We start from the raw sequence: 23,848 nt of genomic DNA on the forward strand, positions 1-23,848 counted from the left end.
TTCTTCCCTTAGGGCAAGCTGGGAAACCCCACTGATATGAGATGTTAGATGTCCGCATTTGCTCTGTCAGGGGTTTCAAGAGTCTCTGTCTTGTCAGGGTTCCTAATGACAAATCAGCATATATCTGTAGATTTACTCCATCAAGGAGAATCCCTCCAGAGTGCCATGCTTTTTCCATTATCATCGATTTCACCTCTACGTAGTGGAACCTCACTTTCACATCTTTTGGGATTTCAACGGCTTGGCTTCGATATCTTGTCACCCCATGGACTCTGTCTATTTTGAGTGTTTATTAAGGCCTCCTTTCCTAGCATTGGATTAAAAAGCCCACACATTACTGTCAGGAGCTCTTCAACTTTATACTTCTCTGGCAAGCCTTGTATGCGCAGAGTTTTACGCTGGCTTCGGTTCTCTTGAGCCTCAATTTTGTATGCCAGGGCTCTATTAGCTCTCTGCAGGGACTTCATCTGCTCACTCAGATCCTCCTGCCTTTGGTCATGCGTATCTAGCTATACCTCCATTTCCTGCACTTGGCCGAAAACCTTTCCGATATCCGTGCAAGCTGCAGCAATATCAGTTTTCAGAGATATTTCCATTTTGGAGAGCATCTCTGCCAGGGTTTTTTGATTACGACCATAGTAATTTTGGCTCCTTCAGATCCTAATTCCTCCTCTGATAGTAAAACTTAGCCCCCTTTTTTTGACTCCCAGCTCTGTACTTTAGGGCCTCCTATAGGGTTGCTCCCCAAACTTCTTGGCCGAGTCATAGCAGATCCGTTTCTTCAGCTGGCAGTTTTTGCCTACTAAGACAAGCATGCTTGAAGAGCGGCAGCCCCAAGCCGCTCTTCAAGCACGCTTGTCACTGCTGACATATAGTGTTGGATACCTCCCAGGCTAGGGGCTGTTTGGGCAACTTTACCTGTTCCTGCTTTGTTTAATTTACCTCTCATCTTTAGCCCACAGGGTTTTTAGGGAGGTAAGTTGATGGATGAGTGGATGGTTATGTAACATTGGGCAGTTGGTAAGTATCTAGCCAAGTAATATCTAGCCAAATAGATGTAAGTATGGTCCGCTAGGGGAAAAATTGCCCAACGCCCAAAACTCTGAGGGTGAGGGTCAAGTTTGACTACTCAAGGGGGCCCGGCTCTCCTAATTATTCACAGTCCATCACAAAGCTCTCTGCAGGGACATATGGCTGGGTATGTGCAGGGATGGATGGCTGAGTACTTTGTTCAGAGGTGTAGCTGCATGCATTTATATGGCAGTCTATAGTCTATATACTGAGGCCACTCACCTCAAAGAATGATCTCTCCTCGTGAGCTGAAACCCGGGGGTCAGCCCATCTCTCTTTCCGCACCCCACTCTCCTCCACTTTCTCCTCCAGAGGCGATCATCCCATGTTCCACACCGAGGTGCCAGAGCCTCCCCCAGACAGTCCTGGCAACCTCAGCGGTTAGTAAGCGGATCCACAGCCGGGGGGTTCAGGGAGGAGGGGAGGCCACCAGATCCCAATCCTCTTCCACTAGTATCAGCGGGGTCAGTGTCAGGGGGGCGGGAATAGCAGTGTGCCTGCAAACTAGAGCCTCATATGGCCAGGGTCAGTGGGGCAGGGGCAGCAGTGTGCCTGCAAGCTAAAGCCTTGTGCGGCCAGTGTCAGCAGGGCAGGAACGACAGTATACCTGTAGACTAAAGCCTTATACGACAGGGCACCAGCCTTCCCACGGCCCAGGTTCTTCCCAGCATCAGGTGGCAGTGGGAGGTCAGCTTGGAGCTCACCAGACCAGCGTGAGCGTCATTGCGCATCAGGGCACCTCCTCCATGATCCCTCCTCCCCCCTTCACGGGGCAAACACAATCATATCTTTAGTCATACTCACACTATTTAAAAAAATGCCTTTCATCCTATCGGTAATCCCTGATGAAGTCACGTTTACGTAACGCTATGCGTCGAGACTGAGCGATAGGCAAACTGGAAGTGTGGTTGGAGGACGAGCTCGCTGTGAATGATTTGCTTGTTTTACTATTCAGCAAGTGAGTGTTATTAGCCGATTTTATTTAATACATTTTGGAAACCATATCACACTATTTGGAGCCTTCTTCCCTACACATATCACTTACGCTGAGGATATATCAGGAGAGCCAACCGGACCACCATAGATGGGGGATTACACACCATAGAGATTTACCAGTTGAGCCTTCTACAGAAGGCCCCTTGGAGGCATCTGGAATCATAAGATTACTCAGCGAAAGATACCCACCTATGCTGTAACCTTACAGATGTAAGGTGAGAGACTAGCACACACAGAGGTATCACTGCACTGGATAACTAAGACACAGTCACTTCCTCCACATTTTTGTATGGTGAAGGGATCTCACATGCATTCATTTTTTATGCTGTTTTTTTATCGATTTTTTAATTTTTTTTAATCATTTTTTCTTATTGACATTTTTTTGTGTATTTTGTCACGAACATTTAATGATCACTTACAGTCATCAGTTTAACATGATGTAATAGGATATTAAGATTGTGTTTTCATTTTTAATTCTATCAGTCACTTGGTTATTTCCTTGATCACTGTATTCACTTAGGGTGACACACTTGCCTACATTTATGTTATTTTTCTACCTTTTCAATTTTAATTTTATTTATTTCACACAGTGTATACACTATAGAGTTTGTCACATGCACATCCCAGACCTACCATCATCTTTTCCTGATTACTACTTTAATGAGCAGTCGGCATCCGATAGCGCAGCACACATTTTATACCAATAGATTCCTTTCGGCTACAGATTTGCTGCTTAATGTTTGCGGCAGTCGGTTTTTGAAGTGATAGCGCGGGAGTATTTATATACAATATGTTTTTACGTATCTCAAACACCACCCAAAGCCATTTCGTCAGTTTATGTTTGACATCCTCAGGGGTTACATGAGAATAAAATCCTGACAGGAAACATACCTCTTCCCTATTCTATCCAAAAACATAAAAAGTGCTGCATTGACTTTACTAAAAGCAGAAAAGGGACTCTTGTCCCAATGTCAAGGTCAGAAACTATTGTTGGCAAGTCTTGCTTCAACTTTAGCAGTCCTCATTCCCTTAACCACTTGCCGACCGCTCACTGTGCTGCTACTGCTGAACAGTGGCTCCCCTGGGTCCAGTGACGTACACTACACCTACATCACTGGACTCCTAGCTGTCTCGGCAGTGCGCGCACCGCCAGAGCCTCGCTTCTGCTGTGTTTAGACACAGCGGGAGTTGGGCAGGAGGAGGAGAGGCGGCAATCACCGTCTCTCTTCCCTGATTGTCGGGGAAAGTGTGAGAAGCTTGTGTAAATAAAGCAGGCGGATCTTCTCTGTGAAAGACAGGGAGAGATCACAGGATTCAGCATAGCTGAACCTGCGATCTCTGTCTGTGTCACAGAACCCCCTCCCCCCACACACGTCAGTAGGCATGAGGTATACATTTAACCCCTTGATCACCAACATTGTTAACCCCTTCCCTGCCAGTGTCATTATTACAGCAACGGTGCATATTTATAGCACTGATTACTGTAGTAATATCACTGGTCCCCCCAAAAGTGTCCAAAATGTCAGATAGGGGTCCGACCTGTCCCCTGCAATGTCACAGTCCCGCAAAAAATTGCAGATCGCCGCCATTACTAGTATAAAAAAAAAACAATAAAAATGACATAAATCTTTCCCGTAGTTAGTAAACGCGATAACTTTTGCACAAACCAATCAAAATATGCTTATTGCGATTTTTTTTTAACAAAAATATGTAGCAGAAAACAAATTGGCCTAAAATGTTAAAAAATATTGATTTTTTATTTTTTGGGGGGAATGTTATATATCAGAATGTGAATATTTTTTTTTTTTTTCAAAATTATCGCACTTTTTTTCAAAAATTAAAAATCGCACAGGTGATCGAATACCATTAAAAGAAATCTCTATTTGTGGGCGAAAAAAGGACATACATTTCATGTGGGTACAGCATCTCACGACCGCGCAATTGTCCGTTAAAGTAACGCAGTGCCGAATCGCAAAATATGGCCTGGTCAGGAAGGGGGTAAAATCTTCCAGTCTTAAAGTGGATAAAAAATGGTTGTCTAAGGCAGTGTTTTTCAACCTTTTATTAACCAAGGCACTCTTTAAAATCTGGCAGAATCTCAAGGCACACCAATCAAAAATGTAGAAAAAATGTAATTGTTTTTTATTTTTATTGGACGTCCCCTCCCGCCACATCTGAAAGCGTTGCAATGGCTCATAAGCTGCTTGGAATGCTTTTATAAGAAAGCCACCCACCGGCTGTAAAAAACGATACCATGGTTATGGCTGATATCTTCAGCCATAACCCCAGTAAACTATTTCAAACCCGCAGCATATATATATATATATATATGTATTGATAGTAATACAATCAGCGCAAACAAATTCCTACCATACAAATGCCAGCTGAACACTAAAGGTAAATCACCTCAAACATAAATTAAATATAAAACAGTGCAGTGCAATAAAAGCATTTCTAAAATATTAATTTGTAGAAAAGTTGACTGTCCCCTGGATGAAAAGCTTCCTCCTTTTATTCACACGCTGATCAGGATTGCTTGGATCCTTTGGGCGTTTTTGGACTTTCCTTTTCTACAAATCAATATTTTAGAAATGCTTTTATTGCTCTGCACTGTTTTATATTTTATATAAATATGTATTGCGGTCTTGAAGTGTACAAAAAAACCCTACATAACACTTATTATAATTAGGGAACTTTCACATTGACTCATTGCAGTTTGCCTGCAGCACAGGAGTAGCGCAGGATACCAGAGGTTTTCAAGTGCGTTACCTGCGGTTTCTCATGAACTTCTATTACGTCCTACATTTTTGGTGCATTTTCTAAAAACACACCAAAAAATGAGGAACAAAATAGAGGTCTATAGAAACCACAGGAAACACACATGAAAACCGCGGGTATCCTGAGCTACACCTGCGCTGCAGCCTAACTGCAGCAGCGCAATGTGCAAGCGGAATACAAAATAAAGAGAAGTGCAGTTACTATTAAAGAAGTATAGTTATTATTACCAATAATAATAACCCACAGATCGTATGTATATTTATATCACATTAAAAAAAAAACAATCACCATGCCTGCAATGAAACCTATTACAAATACATGCTAGAAAATTACAGCTACCACTGCTGTACCTCACGGAGCTCAGAGGAGCTTGTATGCAGCCACTGAAGAGCCTCCTCCCTGTTCTTCCTTCTCTTGCTCCCTTCTGCTTCACCTCCCCTTGGGGAAAAGCACACCAGCCAGCGTCTCATGGGACCCACGGCTGGCACATCTCAGAAAGCTGTGCGAACACCCGCCCCGCCCTTAGCAACCGATGTGGTGCCATCGGTTGCCAAAACGTGGTCAGCAGGCCTGCACAACTTCCCAAGTGGTTGTGGCAGCAGGAAGTGAGCTTTAGACAGCGGACCGGCACCACTGTAACAAGTCTTAATGGAGTGGCCAACAGTAGTTTTATGTTGGGGTCATTTTGCCACGGCGCACCTGGGGACTCTTAACAGCACACCAGGGTGCCACGGGAATCTGGTTGGGAAACGCTAGTCCAAGGTATCAAAAGCTCAAAGCATGGAGGACCTGACTTCCTCCCTGCACCACCATGTGGTATTAGTATACTACTATATGGAATGAGCTGAATCACATTCATCCCACTAGAATTCCAAACTTGCTCTCTCTACTAACAACCCTGTCCTGACAGAACCCCCTCTACTACAGATGTCTCCCTGTACTCAGCACATAGGTACCCTTTACCAACTCCTATCCTTATCCCCTTTTTCCTATCTAGACCTACCTCATTGTCTACCATTTCTTCGCTCTTTTTAATCTCTAACCCATCCACTATCTCACAGTTCTTTTTCTCCTCTGCCTTCCAATTTATCCTATCCAAAATTAAAAACATTATTGCACTTCCTCTGTAGTCTATAAGATACATACTGCAGTACCATAGCCTGGATCTGCTGCAGGAAGGGTACATTTATACTTCAGGCCTATCTAGGAGATTGGGATATGAGTTCTTGAGGACTGTTTCACTTTTTTAAAGATTCTTCACAACATGTACAACTGATGGCGTACTTATTTGAAATTTGTTTGGACGCTGACGTCAGTCAGGAGGGAAGGAGGAGAGAACTGGCCGGTAACGTGACGACTGAGCGGCGCTCTGAAATCGGGTAAAGCCAGCGTTTTTTCTAAAACACAGTGACAGGAGCAACTAGCATTGGGAGACAAAGAGGATTATATAAGATAATAAAAGGTTTTTCAGCATTAGAAGGGGAGGGGGTGGGCACCTGACACAGGCCAAATTACAGAGTACACTTTAAACTGTATTTTGTATTGCCGTAATCATTTTTATATGAATAAATGGTTGCAGAACTAATCATCTGAGTTTCCATTATTTCTTATGGGGAAATTAGCTTTGATATAGAAGCGCTTTGGATTACAAGCATAATGAATTATGCTCGCAAATCAAGGTATTACTGTATATGACTGCATATGCCTGCACTGCTACTGCTTATATGTAATATTGGAATTTCTAAATAAAGAAGTATTCAACAAGCAATATAACCCCCAACAAAAAAACAAAAAAAGAGAGTTTTTTGGATGAGACATCAACTATAAGTGATCACTTACCTTAAATCAACCGCTGAACAAAATTAGAGCCAAAAAAGCCCAATAATAGGAAAAAAAAAAGGAAACACAGGGTTTGATTGCCCAAAGAACTAGCAATCAGAACTGACTGAACTTAAAGCTGTCAGCTCTCCATATGCTTTTCCTACAGCAGCTTCCAATACACTGATACTGTGGCTGCTCAGTTTCGGCACTCATTTATAGAGGGGGCTTGTTTATCCAAAAGCCCTCCTATTGGTCCTTCTAAGCCTACTGACCATAGTTGAAAGGCCATACAGTGCATTATGATTATAAAAAATGTTTTTGGGTGAAATAAATTTGCCTGGACCATGCATTTCAAACCTACAGGATTAACCTCAAACCCATGATAGTGGCAATTCTGAACCTTATCTCTAGTACTAAGCATTTGATCATTTAGTTAACACTAAAACTTTATGTCCTGTGTCATGTGAAAATAACTTTTTATAGGGCAGCCAAAGTTCACTTTGATGTGGTCCTTTGCACGTACTCTTGTATAATATTTGTAAGATCAAAGGGAATGTCTGGCAGCAAGAACACACATATCATATGTTCTCATTGGAACAAAGTGTGTTCATTGAAATACTCTAACTCAGTCTTCAGAAACCAGTACTTGTAAAATGTTTTCTTTTCTCTATAATATGATACGGTAGGCTACAAGCACAACTAACACTTGGTGCCCTGTCAATGTACAAAACAAAAACCATTCTGTTTCCCAGCAAATAGTTATTATAATACGCATACTTTTAGTGGTATGACCTCTGTCTGGCTCATGACCAAAGTGTAGCAATGGAAACCCTCATAATATATTTTTTTTAGCCAGTTGTGGGCACTGTAGGGGGAGGGGGGGGGGAGATTTACTAAAATTGGTATGATCAATCTGGTGCAGGTGTGCATAGTAACCAATCAGCTTCCAGGTTTTATTGTCAAAGCTTAAGCCTGCGGTCACACCGGGTGCGATTTAGAGCATTTGTTACCCTAAAAAAAACAGATCCTGTTCCCTTAAAGCATGTTATACAGCACAGTGCTTGTGCTGTGTCATTTGGCTCCCTGTAACACCTAAAAAAAACCTGGCTGACCCTGCCAGTTTCTACCCTCCCCCCTGTAAACTGACCACGGTATATCATGGCTGCTGAGCCCTGACACCGTGGTTAGTTTACGTGCCTCCGTCATCTACAACCCTGCACTGTTCTCTCTGTTCTCCTTCCCCCTCCCCTCCCTGCCTGTCTGCTCATGTCAGCGCCCGCCACTCTACTTCTGCTGCTCTCATATTTATTATAAAATAATCCAATCCCCTCTGTAATATAACACTAAGTGCTCCTGCGCTTGTCTTATAGAAAAAATATGCCGATCTGTACCTATAGCAGAGCGGCTCCCAGCCATCATGAGACTGCTCGGCTCTCTCTCCCGTCTCTTCTCCTCCTCCCTGGCTGACGTCAGCAGCAGTGCTCGGGCCCACCCACTGGAGCTGTCAGCCAGGCAGAGAAGAGAACCGAGGGGTCAGTTGCAGAGTTGTATAAAGTACTCGAAACCCATACTTGAGTAAAAGTACAAGTGCTCGATCAAAAAGTGACTTGAGTAGAAGTGGAAGTGCTCAATCAAAAAGTGACTTGAGTAGAAGTACTAAAGTATTCAACATTTTTTGTACTTAAGTATTGCAAGTAGTTTTTTTAAAAAAATTTTGCTACTCAAGTACTGAAAGTAAAAGTACCAGTAGTTTTGAAAAAAAAAATTGCTACTCAAGTACTGAAAGTAAAAGTACAAGTACTGTGTTATGTAGTTATTCAAGAAAGAAGTTAAAAGTTTGAACATCATATGTTTTTTTTTTTATTTCAAATGCAGCTTTTATTTATACATACAGTAGCATTTATTTTCGTATGCGCTGATAATACACATGTTTTGAGCTTCATGAAACCTGCCATCTACTTTTCTGGCAGTGGTAATTTTTATAATTGTAACGAGTAACTATGCAGCACAAAAAAAAATATTGGAGTAGAAGTATTGAAATCATTGAAAAAATGTAGTGAAGTAAAAGTGGAAGTAGGAGAAAAAAATTATACTCTAAGAAAGTACAGATACCGCCTTTCGGTACTTAAGTACAGTAGTGAAGTAGTTCTACTTAGTTACTATACATCTCTGGTCAGTTGAGCATCGGGAGCCGCTCTGATATAGGTACAGATCACCATATTTTTTCTGTAAGACAGGCATAAGAACACTTAGTGTTATTATACAGAGTAGATTAAATTATTTTTTTTTCAGTGGCTTAACAACCACTTTAAAATAGTGCAATTTAAAGCCTGACTTCAACCACTACTTTAGCACTACTTATGTGAGATTTGTAACGATTTGATACGACTTCAGTGCTACTTTATGAGAGGGGCTGTTCATGTCACAGGGAGAAAAAGTGATGTTAAATACAAAAGTTTAACTAGCAAAGGGTTTACCTTTCACTTCTTTCAGGCTTAAGTAGTGCTGATCAGAACACAGGCAGGATTTGCAGCATGATTTACATTATTGTCTGGCAGTGAAATCATGCTGAAGTCCTGAAAAAAGTAATACATGAACTAATTGAAATCGTATCTATTAAGACACTACCATAGAAACACATTAGATGCAATTTCAGGTACGATTTGTAAATTGTATGTCGTGCCTGATGTTGTACTGGGGTGACCGAGGGCTAATTGAACAAGCTGAAGTTAGAAGCTGATTGGTTACTGTGCACAGCTGCATGAGATTCTGAGTTTTAGTAAATCTCCCCCTGTATGTTTTATTAAAGTTACTTGAAATATCTTTGCCAAAAATATAAAGCCAAGGATTTCTAGCCGAAGGAAAATAAAACATTTGTTCCCTGTGTCATATCTTACACTTATCAGTGTGAGAAACAGTGCTACTGAAGGGGCAGTGGAGGTTCTTACTTGATTTCTACATTGTCCCCTTGCCTCATACTAACCCATGTCCTGAATATAACTTGTCAAAGAATAATAGCTGGGGACTGTGTAAGTGGAACTGTTTATTTGAAGAGATCCTGCTGTTATGTGTTACATGGTTGCAAAGTTGAGATATCAATAAGATAAAATGCAACCCCAATTCCAAAAAATGGGGACATTGCGTACGCTGTGAAAAATTCACAAAGAAACAGAATGCAATGATTTGCAAATCTCATAAACTCATATTTTATTCACAATAGAAAACATATCAAATGTTTAAACTTAGAGAGTATACCATTTTTGGAAAAAATAAGGTTATTTTGAAATTGATGACAACAACACATCTCAAAAAAGATGGGAAAAGGCTGTGTTTACCACGGAGAAGCATCCCCTCTACTTTCCTGACAGCTCAATGGCAGCAAAGCTGGGTTTAGGCTCTGCCCCCCCCCATGCTTCCAGGACCTAACTCATATAAACTTGAGCCCACCTACAGCCTCGGTGTTCTTCTTTTTTCCTCCTATGTGCAGGACCTAGGAGTGCTCCTCTACCTGGATGGTCTAAAGGACTGGCTGTCCGTCCATGCGTGTGGATTAGGCTGGACGCAGTACCTGGTGTCTCGGCTAAATGACCCATAATCCAGGCAGCCGAGCTGCTGGTCCTTAGGGCGGCTTTTATCATGACTAACCACCTTGTCTGTAGTCCGCTGGGTCCATGTGAAGTTGGCAGCGGTGTCCACAGAGTCTCCCCTAGGCATGCGCACCCGCGCTGTGCCGGTGTTTTACAGTCAGATGGCGGGAGGTTGGATGAACTACATTTAAAAAAGCTTTGCATTCAAATGATTGCTGCATTGCTGGGTATTGTTGTGCCTTGCCCCCTGCAGACACTTTGCATACCCTATGCTCCTTCACAGGGAGTACTCTGCATAACAGGTGCACAAAATAATATTTTGTCTGTTCACACATGGCATTTACCTGTTGGTGGCTTCTCATGTTTGCTTTATGTAGCACTGCCCCCTAGGGAGCTGCTGAGATTGGATTCCCCTGGGTTACCAATAGCAATAGTCTGTAGAACCTAGTCACTTTAACACTTGGCTCAGACAATGAACAGTCCAGGGGATTTGGGTTTTTTTGTGTTTTATTTTAGAACTTGGATGGGAGAAGGGATGAGTGGGATACTCCAACTTGAACCATGCACAATTGCTGAGGACAACTGACTGCAGAATGCGGCAAGGCCGCTGCTTCACCTATCCACTGAAGTGAAGATAAAGAATATGGACTCTCACTTTGATTATTCTTCAGGGTCTAACTTGGCACCCCCTTTCTCACTGCCTGTGTGTGCTGATCTTCTGTCCACTGACACCCTCCTGGAGTGGTCCCTGTCCTGGGCAGACCCCTGGCAAGCTCCCTGGTACTCATGGACACTGTCCTCAGGTCCTCTGCCACTTGCTCCACTGTCATTATCCACAGGACCTCTTGGCTCAGCACCACACTTCTGTGTGCCAACCCCCTCAAAAGATCAGCATTCCCAGAGAAGGTAGAGGAGTCGCCTGTGGATGACTACTGTAGCCAGCCATTGCTTGTTGAAATATAGGACATCCTTTTATATTACTTTGTGCTTTCCAGTTTTTCACCAAAAAAAAAAAAAGGGGGAGAAGCATGCTTTTATGATGTCTACAATTTCCTTGAGTGGTTTGTGTGCATTTCAGAAAAATCTTGTAATTCTGTGGCAAATTCCTACCTTTATGTTGCTGTTCTGAACACTACTCTTTCATTATGTACTGATTCCTGGCAGGGCAAGCTTTAGTTTATTAGGTTAGAACCACCTGGTTAATCAGGGCTGTAGATGAAAGCTTTAGGGTCCTTTCACAAGGGCGGTCCGTATGTCCGTTTTTCCTCCCATCCGTTTGCAGATGAAAAACGGACATAATGTATGTCTATGGGATTGCGGACGTTAGCAGATGACCATCCGCTGACATCCGTTTTGCGTCCATTCCGTTCAGTTCCGTTTTTTGAGAAGGAAGAGAACCCTATTTTTCTTCTGTTTAAAAAACGGAACGGACGCAAAAACGTATGTCAGCAGATGTCATCCGCTAACGTCCGCAATCCCATAGACATACATTATGTCCGTTTTTCATCCGCAAACGGATGGATGAAAAAGGGACATACAGAACGGACCCTAAAAAGTGACATCCGTGTCCGTTTAAAAAAAAAAAAAAAAGTCACTGAGCGGAACAAAAAACGTAGCTGACCGTGTGAAAGGACCCTTAGTCTTCTCTCTAGCAGTGGTTAACCCTTTAGGTTTTGTTACTAAGCAAACTAGTTTACTGCATTTAATTATTTTTGTGGGCTGCGTTAATTGGCATGCAAGACCCTGTGAAAAGGTTATCTATATTGATAATGAGCAGTCTCTGAGCTTTCCCAAGTAAAACAGTCCTCTTCAGGCTCTTCAATAAAGAAGACGTGGATAAACATGACTGTATGAATCTTGCTTTGCTCAAGCAACCAGAGATGAGGATTATGATACTAAAATAAGTTGTCACATTCAAAAAACAAGTGGCCAATACACTCAAAAGGAGTGTTTCCACTCACCCTGTGAAGGGGATATAGGTTCTGACAATGACCAGCCTCATAGCCTTCCCAGGCAAAACTGCCTCTTCAGACTCTCTAAAGGAGAAGATGTAGAGGAACATGACTGCATGAATCTTGCTTTGTTTAAGCAACCAGAGATGAGGATGATGATACAGAACAGGTTGTCTTATTCAGTAAACAAGTGGCCAATACACTCAAAAGAGTTATTTCCACTTACCCTGTAAAGGGGTTATATGCTATGGCAATGAGCAATCTCATAGCTTTCCTGGCTTTCCCAAGCAAAACATCCCTCTTCAGACTCCTATTAGAGGAAGACACGGATGGGCATGACAGTATGTGTCCTACTGGCTCAAGCAGCCAGGGATAAGATGACACCTAATTGGATGTCACATTCAATGAGCATGTTGTCAATACACTCTAAAGGAGTGGTTTCTGCACACCCTTTGAAAGGGTTATCTGCTCTGGCAATTAGAAGCCACCTAGCCATACCAGGCGAAACAGCCCGTTTTCTGAGTTTCCAGATGGACACGACTGCATGAATACTGCTTTTTTCAAGCAACCATGAATAAGACACCCAACAGATTGTCACATGAGGCTAATACACTCTAAAATAGTGTTTCCACTGACCCTGTAAAAGGGTTATCTTTTCTATCAGTGAGCAGTCTCCTAGCCTTCCAGGCAAAACATTATACTTTGGACTCTTTCAAAAAGAAGAGACAGATGAGCATGGCTGTATAAGCCCTGTTGGTTCAAACAGCCAGGGATAAAGATGTCCACAACTGCCAGGTTGTCACATTCATTGAACATGTGGCTAATACATTCTAAAGGAGTCACTTCCACTCACTTTGTGAAGGGGTCAAATATTGTGCGAATGAGCAGTCTCAGAACCTCATCAGGCAAATTAACCGTTGTCAGAAGATGTAAATGAACATGACTGTATGATTCCTACTTTGTTCAGTCAAACAGTGATTAAGATGATGGTGACCCTCTAAAGGAATTGCTGAATTCATCTTCTGCAAGGGCCATCTATTCTTGCAATGTCCAGTCTTCCTTTTAGGACTGGTCTCAAATTTGCAAGCCAATCAACCCCCTTCAGTCTCTTCTGAACAGGAAGATGAGGATGACCTTTGTCTAGATTTCTTATTGCTATTTTGGTAGAGTTGGTGAAGTGTCTTTGAATGGAAGGGATGCTTTGGAAGTTTTTCAAGTGCCTCCAGAGGACAGCTTGACAATTCCCTTATGGTGGCTAAATCAAGTGCTCGTTTTACAAGATTGGAGCATGTTGTCACAGGAGGATGTCAAAGCTATGCCCTTTTGAACAGGAAGGTGTCCAGGGCTTGGGATCACGCCTTTGGCCAGTGCATTTCCCCTGTGAGATTGGCCAGGTACATGACCTTACCATCAGAAGATGTTGTGGCCTTCAAGGACATACTCAATCACTGCATTATTCTTGATCTTAGAAGGTCAAGCCTAAATTTATTAGTAGTCAGTTTGGCTTCCTGCCTCATGATGAACGTCTGTTGAGTTAAAGGAGACCAAAGATCAAGAGTCAGTTTCCACGCTTGCTTCAGAGGGGTTAGCTTTTGCATTTCTGGCTGGGAGTCCAGGAAAAACTAGTAAGTCAGCGCATAATCAAAGAAGTCAGCAAGAGTTCAATGTCAGGATGCTTTCTGGTATTTTGGGATTGTGCCACCCATACATGTCTCATGGGCACTTTGTGGCTCCTCTGTGGACATTGGTACAGCTATTGTGATGGACACGTAGTCCCTTAAGGCAAGAATTTCAGGCCATATTTGGAGATCTTTCATCCTTCACATCTCAGACTGAGCCCTAGAAGTCTCCTCGCTCCAGCAGCTCAGGTAAGCTCAGTTAAACTCTTGCCCCCGTTCAAGTCGAGTTTCTGGACCAGTAGAATAAACATATGGTTGGAGAAATGAAATCATCTGCAATGTCATTCCCTTCTGACGACCTAGTGGCTGGTAGGGCAGTCAGACACCAGCAAAGTAGTAGGGGAGCCCTACTTCAAGAGCAATGGGCTCAGGGCCAATGGTCTTTTTCAAGGGTCCAAGATGGTGTCCAACATCCTGAAGTTGAGAGCAGGCTCCTAGCCATCAGTCACCTTATCCCGGGTGAACCTGTCCTGGTGAAGTTAGACAGCGCAACGACTGTGGCCCACATCTGGAAACAAGGCTCGGTCTTTCCCTCCTGAAGGCGGTTTCTCTGATTCTAGAATCTGCTTAGGTCAATTTTATGCCGCTATCTGCGGCCTATGTGCCTGGTCAGAAGAATCCTCAGGCAAACTATTCGTCCAGGACAAGTCTGGAAGGCAATGAATGGTCCAGACTATTGTGAGTCTTTCAAGAACTAACAGAGCTTGGTATTTTCTTCCAGAGGTCGACCCGCTCACATCCCCCGTCAACGCCAAGTTTCTGAAGTTCTATTCCAGGGTCCAGGATCTGCAAGAAATCAGGTGGAGGTGCTGATCGCAGAGTGGATCTCCACGACAGCTTATTCCTTTCTGCCGTTCCCTTTGATTCTCAACTTCCAGCTGAGCCTGTGGCGGGGGAAGGTGACAGTTCTAGTGATGATCCCAGATTGGCCGAAGAGCCTTGGTACACTCCGCTCCTCCTCATGAGTGTCAAGGATCGACTCCCTCTGCCTGTAAGATCAAATCTTCTCTAAAGTCCCATTGGTCCAGCATCCGACAGGCCTGGGCTGAAGGCTTGGGTCTTTAGAAGCAGAGGCTAATGGATCTTGAATGCTCTGTAAAGGTTGTGAATACTCTTATGAAAACAAGAAAGGACAGCACTAACAGTTCCTATAGTAGAATATGGCATAAAATCACAGGATTACTGCTGATCAAGATTTTACACTGGACTCTTCAGAAGTCTGTCATGTTCTGAAGTTTCTGTAGGCGAGGCTTGATTTAGCTCTGTGTATGTACGCTATAGCCCTGCATTTTGGCTTTTTCTGCCTTTACCGGCATACAGTGGGCATCCAACACTTAATTATACGGTTTTTCAAGATGCAATTTGGTTGAAACCTTGAATTGTTTGCGAAATGGGATCTCCCATTGATGTTGGACATTTTTACATCAGATGTCTTTAATCACCCTGTGGTACCTCTCACTGCAAACCGCTTTCCGGGTGCCAATTACATCAGCCAGAAGAGAGTCAATATGGGAGGCCTTAGGGTTTAAAGAACCTTTACTCACATTCTTCCCAGACAGGGTGGTACTCAGGCCAATGCTCGAGTTTGTGCCTGAAGTGACCAGAGTCCATATAACACGAGAGGTTTTCCTTCCTACGTTCCTTTTGGGGAGTACCCAAGAAATTAGCCCATCGGATGTGGGCCAAGCTTTAAAATGTTTACTCAAGGTGACTTCTGGCATCAGGAAGTCAGAGCACCTGTTTGTCATTCCAGGTGGAGTGCATAATTTTACGGCTTCCAACTAGATTATTGCCTCCTGGTTGGTGAAGTTCATCTCCTTGGCCTACAAGTTGAAAGGGTTGGCTGTGCCAGGGGAATCACAGCACTCTTCACTAGAAGGGTCTCGACCTTGAGAGTGGCAGTAGGCGATCTTCAAGGCAGCTATGTGGGCATCAAAATATATACATTTATGGCTCATTACTATATAGAAGCAGCCTTAATGACAGTTGAGTTTGGCAGAGGCATCCTGGCTACTGTTTTTAGCCAGAGTGTGTAGCATTATCCCTCCCCTGTGTGGCTAGTTAGTTCCCAGCTGTGCTGAAATGGAGCCGTCAGGAAAATGGAAAATTGAATGAAAAATATTTACTGTAATTTTCCTTTTCTGACGAGCATCATGGCAGCACATATCCCATCCAGCTTGGTAGGACTAGTTACAGAACGCCGAGGCTGTAGATGGGCTCAAACTTATGAGTTAGGTCCTGAAAGCATGGGGGAGGGGCGGAGCCTATACCCAGCTGTGCTGCCATGAAGCTCGTCAGGAAAGGAAAATTACGATAATTATTTTTCATTAAATTTTCGATTTTTTAATACTCTGTAACATCTGGGAACTGAGGAGACTAGTTGCTGAAGTTTTGAGAGAGAAATATTGTCCCATTCTTGCCTGATATGGGATTCTATCTACTTAACAGTCCTGGGTCTATTATGTGGTATTTTTTGCTTCAAGATGGGGCAAGTTTTTTCAGTTGGTGAAAGGTCTGGACTGCCCGCAGGCCAGTTAGGCACCCGGACTCTTCTACTACAAAGTTATGCTGTTGTCACAGGTGCAGAAATATGCAAGGCCTTCCCTGAAAAAGGATATTATCTGGATGCTGCTCTAAAACCTGGATATGGTGCCTTTCCTGATGTGCATATTGCCCTTCTATATGTGCTAATGCATCCCCATGCCATCAGAGATGCAGGCTAATAACAAGCCAGAAGGTCCCTCAACACTGTAGTCCAGAGGACTGCGACCATAGGGTAAAGCTCGAACAATGAGGACTTCTGGCTGAACCTGGGGACCAGGAGGATTTCCTGCTGCCATGGATCTGCAAACCAAGGGGTGCCAAAAATGGCAGCGATCCTCATAGCAAAGTTCAGCATGCCTAACAGGGATGGGCAGCTGTCTCTTGGTGAAATTTCATGAGGTGGTAAAGGTGTGAATGACCGCCCTAATCCGGGACAGCTTGTCGGGGGGTAGGCTGGCCTGCAAAGAGCAGGTGTCAAGGGTAATTCCTACAAAGGTGATGGACTGCGCGGGGCCTTCCACTTTATGCTCCACTATGGGCACATTGAGGATGCAGAACACTACCTTTCATTTTTTCTAAATCTGAGGGGGGCTCAATTTATTAAATTGTATATACAGTAAAGCTAAAATGTTTCTTTCTTTTTTTTTTTTTTTCTGAAAGAATAAGGCAGGGTTAGCAATCTGTCAAGTTTGTATTACTGTCTCCTCTACTTTTGCACTAGTAACCATTTTCACCCAGACTGAAAGTTAGGGAATAGCTAAAGTTTTGAGTTTCCAATGGGGACATTTGTTGTGACAGATGTCAAAGAAAGTGTTTTCCTCTCTTTGGAGTGATTTCCTCTTGTTTCCTGTTATGTCTATGGAACACAAAGTAAAGGGAAATCTCCTCACAGGAATATAGAAAGTAAAAAAAATGACAGGGGCTTTAACCTCACCCTACTCTATCCAAAACCAAAAAAGACATAAAGTTTTACCTTTTAATTATAATCTAAGACATTGAGACATCCTTATTGATATAAAGTACACTGAATAGTTCTATCAATAAGAGTTATTTGTGGTGAAGAGATTCTCTATGGTTGACATGTTTTTGTTGGTCACATGATTGTTGGATCTCTGCTCCTAGAAAGTAATATGGTGCCTTCTATCTTGCCATTAGTGAATCCTTAATGGGTATATTGACTTGCTAGCCTGTCATCCTTCTATATCCTTCTGGGATTTTAGACATAGACCTTGGGTAGACAGTGGTCTGGTTGTACTAACTGCCATCAATGCAAAGCCCACATGCCCAAAATCATATGACAGAGCCCCAGATAGCGGCCGTGCCATGTTGCTAGGGCACAGCGCGACCCAGATCTTGGTAAAGAGCAAGTAATGCGGCTCTTTACCCATGTGTCCAATCATTGCCAGTCACTTGTAAATGTGTAAATGCAGAAGTGCAATTTATTGGTGCTCTTTGCCTCACACTTTCAGTGTGTGTGGCGAGGAGAGCTCATCAGAGGCTCCTCCTCGAAGGGGTGACCAGCATAGGTAATCAGGGTACTGATCATCAGTGCCCTGATTACAGTAAAGTCCCAGCAGTGCCCATCAGTGTCCCCTATCAGTACCCATTAGTGCCGCATATCAGTGCCACCTAGCAGTGTGGCATTTTAGTGCCTCCTCATCGGTACCACCTAATGAGTCTCACTAGTGCCTATAAGTGCCATCTCATCAGTGCCCATCAGTGCCCCCTCATCAGTGCACATGAGTGAAGGAGAAAAATTACTTATTTACAAAATTTACTGACCAAACTAAGAAACTTTTTTTTTTTTTTTTTAACAAAAAACGAAACAAAAACTCAGCAGTGATTAAATACCACCGAAAGAAAGCTATATTTGTGTGAAAAAAATGCTAAAAATTTAATTTGGGTACAGCATTGCATGACCGTGCAATTGTCATTTAAAGTGTGATAGTGCTGAAAGTTGAAAATTGGCCTAGGCAGGAAGTAAGGCAAAGTGCCTAGTGGGCAAGTAGGTAATACCGTACAAACCATCTAGTGCTTTAGGAGGGGTAACTTCTTTTTTGGGGCCCCCTGGCAAATCACCTCGTAAGTTGAAGATTTTTCATACTGTTTTAAATATGTCAGAAAACCATGTACCTGCTGACTCTTTGCCATGGGTATACCCATTCACATGCCTGGTGTCCTGGGGTGGAGCAGGGAAGACATGCATTTTGTGTAAAAACACAGTTTCAGCACTGCGGAGAGCTCCGGACAGCACTTTGGCTTGCCAGAGTTTGAAACTGCTATTGCAAAATGTTAAAATTCTCCAGCAGTTGCATCTACTGTATTATAATAAAAAAGGTGAATTTAATGAAATAAGCAATGTAAACACTCTTCAGGGAATTTTTAAAGCGGAGGTAATCCCAACAATTTAACAGTTTCAAAAAACAGTGATTGCTAAATGTCATATTGGATTGTGCTCTCAACCAAACTGTCAAACCACCCAATGACTGGTGTCATAACTGTTTACATGTGCAGCATCATGGCAGTTGAAGTTCAAACAGAGACCAAGATGGCAGCTTCCATGGCTGAAAACGATAGGGGTGTTTACTTCCACTTTAAAGGGAAGGAGGAGGGAAGGAGGAGGAGGGCCGAACTTCTGGGGGGTGGCCAGGAAGTGGGGAAGGATATCTGTAAAAAACAGGTACTCATTCCGCCCTCCCCCTAAAAAGTGCCAAATGTTGCACTGGAGGGGGGGAGGAAGTAGATCAGCAGAAGTTCCACTTTTGGGTGGAACTTCTCTTTAAGGGAACACCCTCAAGTATTTATTTACAATCGTAAACAATGTTTTTCTATATTCCTATGTTTTATTTCACAGTTTATGAGGAATTAGACAGACTCCTGCCCAGCGGGCATCCATTGAAGAAACACAGGATTTGCAGGAGCCTGAGTGGAGACCTTAAATCTGAGGTTATAGAGGCTGGGATGGCAGCTTCGGAGGCTATAAAAAATAGGAGGTTTAGTTCCCTTTCAACATAGAAGTCATTGCAAAATAGTTTTCTGGTTTTCTGGCAGTTAGGCTTGTACAGCGTAAAAAAAATGGCATTTTTGGGCTCCCAGGTGGCACAGATGCATCACACATCCCACTGTCAGCAGCCTTTCAAAACCAATGACAGGCTGACATACGTAGCAGTTGTATGCAACTGTATGCACGTTTAGGGCCATATGCTTCAGTGATGTATGCCCTAAATGCAGGAATTACATTTTCGGGGCATACGACCCCAAAGGTACATACAACCCTGTATGTGAGTACTGCTTGAAACAGCATCTAGTGCATACAGCTGACACATATTTGTCTATCATTGAGTTTGACATGCTTCTAGCAGTGGGCTGTATGCTGTGCATATGCTTCCCTTGCGCCCAAAGACTTCTAGGTTTATGTACAGTATATGTGCATGGGTCCTAAAGAAGCATCTAAATGGCTTTGAAAGGAGTGACATACAAAATATTGGTTAAGCATATTAAAACAAAACTGTTTTACAAAAGTAACCCTTCCCATTTTCCATTAACAATGTTCATGGAACAATAAATGTATTACAAAACGAGAGACTGAGCAAGCCATCACAAGGTGTACTAATAATGACATAAACCTTTCTTCTCATATTCCTTATTGTGACAAAATAAAAATGTATATGTACACACCTTAATATCATCACTATGTGTTCCAGATCTATACAACATCATCTCAGACATTAATACTCGTGGTCCATCACGCATTCCCAGTGCTTTCAATGGCAAAGCCCTCAACTTGCCCCAGTTTGTCCAGTTAATGGAGACGTTTGTGGGAGATGCCCCACTTGCAGCTGTGGAGAAAATCACTTCCTTTATTCAGAAGGAATACGTGGAAACAGAAGAGGAGAGAATGGCACTGCTGGCTAAAGTAATAGTTGCATACTGTACATTATCTAACGCAGTTATAATTCCATTGTGCTGAAACAACATATTATGTACTCATTTGCATCATTCCAACTTGAAATTTAATTTTGGTGACATTTAAGGATTTTTCACCAGAAGTAAAATGTTATAAACATTTGGAAATACTTTTGGGGGAAAAAAAAAAAACAACAAAAAATAAAAATATATTATGTGGTTTACCTATCTACTGGTTCATACTGAAAATTCTCAGTATTAAACAAATAAAAACATTTATTCTGCAGTATGAGCTTTCTATATATATAAAAAAAAAACAAAAAAAACACTATCAAACGGCATATTTAAATAAGATAGGAATGCTTTTAAACAATTGGCAGTCATATAGAGAAAAGTTAAAGAAAATTGCAGTTTTACAGACTATTAACAGACCATTAATACATTGTATAGTACCTATACACTGCTGCTAATGGTAAGTTTCCCCTACCTTAATTGATATTCTGTAAATACAGTAAGATCTCCTAACTTAGTAGATCTAGGGTACTGGTGATCTCCTCTTCCTACAGTTTTTTCTTCAATATCTACTAGTCAGACAGCATACCTGCCTCCCACCCCTTCCAGCCAAGGGTGTGCCATGGTTTCCATTCGCTTGAAATAGTAATCCTATCCACATTTTGATTGGCTGACTGCAAAGATTTTGAAGACTGTGAGTGCAGAAGATCACAGGATCCATGCTATTTACATAAAGTTGAACTCCAGGCAAACTGCTTAATACACCGATGAAATACATATAGGGGAGCTATTTTCCCTCTCAAACGAGGTGTCTTTGTGTTTTATCCAGTTGTAAGATGTATTCAGCATTATTGCCACACAGCATAGCTCTGTCTGGCAAGGCAGGAGACCCGATTTTACATCTGCAGTTTATTAATACTACCAGGTCTTCTCCCCAGCCCTGCAATGTGACTGGACAGTAAAAAGAGAAGCAGCAGACACTCACCTCTACATCAGTCTGCTTTCTCCTCCTATCTGCATGCTTCTTGTAATGTAGCACAACAGATAGGCTACTTATGCCTTTTTCCTCTCCTCAGTCCGAGCTCTGGTGTACAGGGATTGCAAGAGGCTGATAAGTCAAATTCAGGTACATACGCTGCCTGCGGAAAAACAAAAAAAGAATCCAAGATTTATGATATTAGTCAAAAATTATAATAATCACTTCTGTTTATACTGATTTTTCTTCTTTATCGGCAGATAACATGTTTTGTTGTTGTTCTCAATAAATGCAAAAATCCATAGTACTGTTAGAAATATCAGATAAACTCTTTGTAAAAAAAAAAGAAAACCTTGCATTTTTTTTTTCCCAATAAAAGTTTTATTTTATTTAAATTAAATGAACAACAATACAGCGATAATCAACATACATTGAATACATAGAAAGTAACACTCTTCTTGGTACATATAATTAGCATAGTTTTCTAGAACTTAATACAAATGTTGGGGGGGGGGGGATGGGGGGTGGAATAAAGGCAAGAAGAAATACTGGATCAATTTAGACCATCATTTTATGAGATACGACATAGCTCTTCATGTGACAGTTTGGATCAAAGATGATTAAAACTGTATAGAACCTTGCATTTTTTATTTTTGTATTTATAATTCTTGTTATTTATAGCAGTGTTTCTCAACTTTTTTTTTCTGCCAATGCACCCTTTAAAATGATGCACAATCTTGAGGCACCCCTTTCTAAAATGTAAACACCCAAACTAATATTTTTACATATTGCAGCAGCATCCACATTTAGCACGAAGGGTACCCAACATTGGAGGTGAATTATTTCCTCCACCTTTACACACTGGTACTGACTAGCATTCTCTAGAATCTCTTCTCCCTCAGTTTCTCTTCCTTTCTGCAAAAATGACCCCAGTGCTAACAGAGAGGGGCAAACAATGACAAGATGTTATTGGTTTTTAGGATGCCAGTGGCAGGCTAGCAGGTTGCCCAAGGTTTTATTGCTGTACAATAAAATCCTGTGGTTGTGTGTAGCAAAAAGGTAGGCTTCATCTACTTGCTCTTTTTTTTTGCCAATTTTTGGGCAATATGTGGCAATATTTAGGCATTTTGCCAAGGCACCCCTGAAGAGCAGAGAAGGCACCCTGGTTGAAAAGGGCTGATTTATAGCAATACAATGTTTTTTTTTTTTTTTCATTCATTTATTTATTTTTTTGACAGGTTCACCAAGATGCCCTTATGGCACGGCAGAAGCTTGTCCTGCAAGCTCTCTTTGAGAAATGGGACAACGATGGGTCTGGATTCCTGGAGCTGGAAGAGGTCGATGAAATTCTGACCAAATACAAGGAGGGGATGGAATCAGAGGTGGTGGCTAAAGGTAAGATTTATCTGGTTAAACTACATTGATTGTATCAAAACAGGGTGTAAGACAAATTAAAGTAAGGCTATTACAGTGCTGAGCAATTTAAATTAAACATAGGATGAAAAAGATGAAAAAAAGAAAGGTTAATTTGCATTTTCTCCATAAAAGCAGAGCTTAGCTCATTGCTCTTCCAGTTACCAAGCAACCTTTTTTGGTCAGTGAGGCTGGACATCACAATACAGGGCTAATTGAGAGGGTCAGTGGGTAGGATAGGGAGGGGCCAGAATTGGCTTTTGCAGGAAAAGTCTATTTTGCATATTATTTAAGCTGCCTAAATTTTTGGATCCACTGATGATTTTGACGTATATTTTTCACTTAAAGAGTAACTCCACTTCTGTTGAGATAAAACACTCCTTTCTGGGTGATCAATGTATATTGCATGGGTTTTTACACATGTTGTTGCAGATTCCTACCTTTTGTTGCTGGGAAGATAAAAATCTTTGTTTCATCAAGTGAATTGCATACTCGTTCTGATTCGGAGGTTATGACTCATTATTAATCAGATTCAATTTTACATTAATAAACAGAATTGATATTTATTTTGGAGGGAATGCCTAAACTCTGATTTTCTTCTTAGTGTAGGAAAAATCAGTAAGCCAATCACACAATCAGGAAATAATATATTTGGAGGTGTTCTGTACAGCTGCTGTTTACATTACAGCTCCAGGTTGCCATATTGCATTGAATTTTACAGGAAATTACAGCAGCTGCAGATTGAAAAGGAAAGGTAGATTTTAATAACATTAAATTGCAACATGGTCTGTGTAGCAAATATGTAGCAAATGCCTGCAAGGACTTCATCAAGGGCAAATCTAACTCACTCTGCCTTTTGAAGCATTTTCTTGGAATAATGGAACAAGTTTTATTCCTGAGTTGAATTAACACATACAAGTTCAACACTATTTAAATGAACAGTCTGAGCCTTGATAAAGAATGAACCGTAGCTCCTGAAACACACTGGATTAATGTTTTGGACGTCTATTATGAAATAAATACTATTGGACTCATGAACCTTTGGTGTGGTGCTCATGTTTCCCTACACTCTCAGTGCTAACTCAAGGCATATTTGAGGTCCCTTCCTTTCGG

At 41.9% G+C, this 23,848-nt stretch overlaps 1 protein-coding gene across 1 annotated transcript in view; it reads left to right on the plus strand.

Annotated features, from left to right (window-relative positions):
- EFCAB5 (EF-hand calcium binding domain 5) overlaps window positions 1-23,848 on the plus strand; it is a gene marked incomplete at its 3' end in the record, with an annotated part of 107,651 nt that overhangs the window by 54,207 nt on the left and 29,596 nt on the right. Inside the window, exons 11-12 of the mRNA XM_082245094.1 lie at window positions 20,133-20,344; window positions 22,561-22,717. Of these exons, the coding sequence (XP_082101220.1) occupies window positions 20,133-20,344; window positions 22,561-22,717 (369 nt within the window). The remainder of the gene's footprint in view (window positions 1-20,132; window positions 20,345-22,560; window positions 22,718-23,848) is intronic.

Source organism: Pelophylax lessonae, assembly GCF_965119305.1.
Source record: "Pelophylax lessonae genome assembly, chromosome: 2".
Classification (NCBI taxonomy): domain Eukaryota; kingdom Metazoa; phylum Chordata; class Amphibia; order Anura; family Ranidae; genus Pelophylax; species Pelophylax lessonae.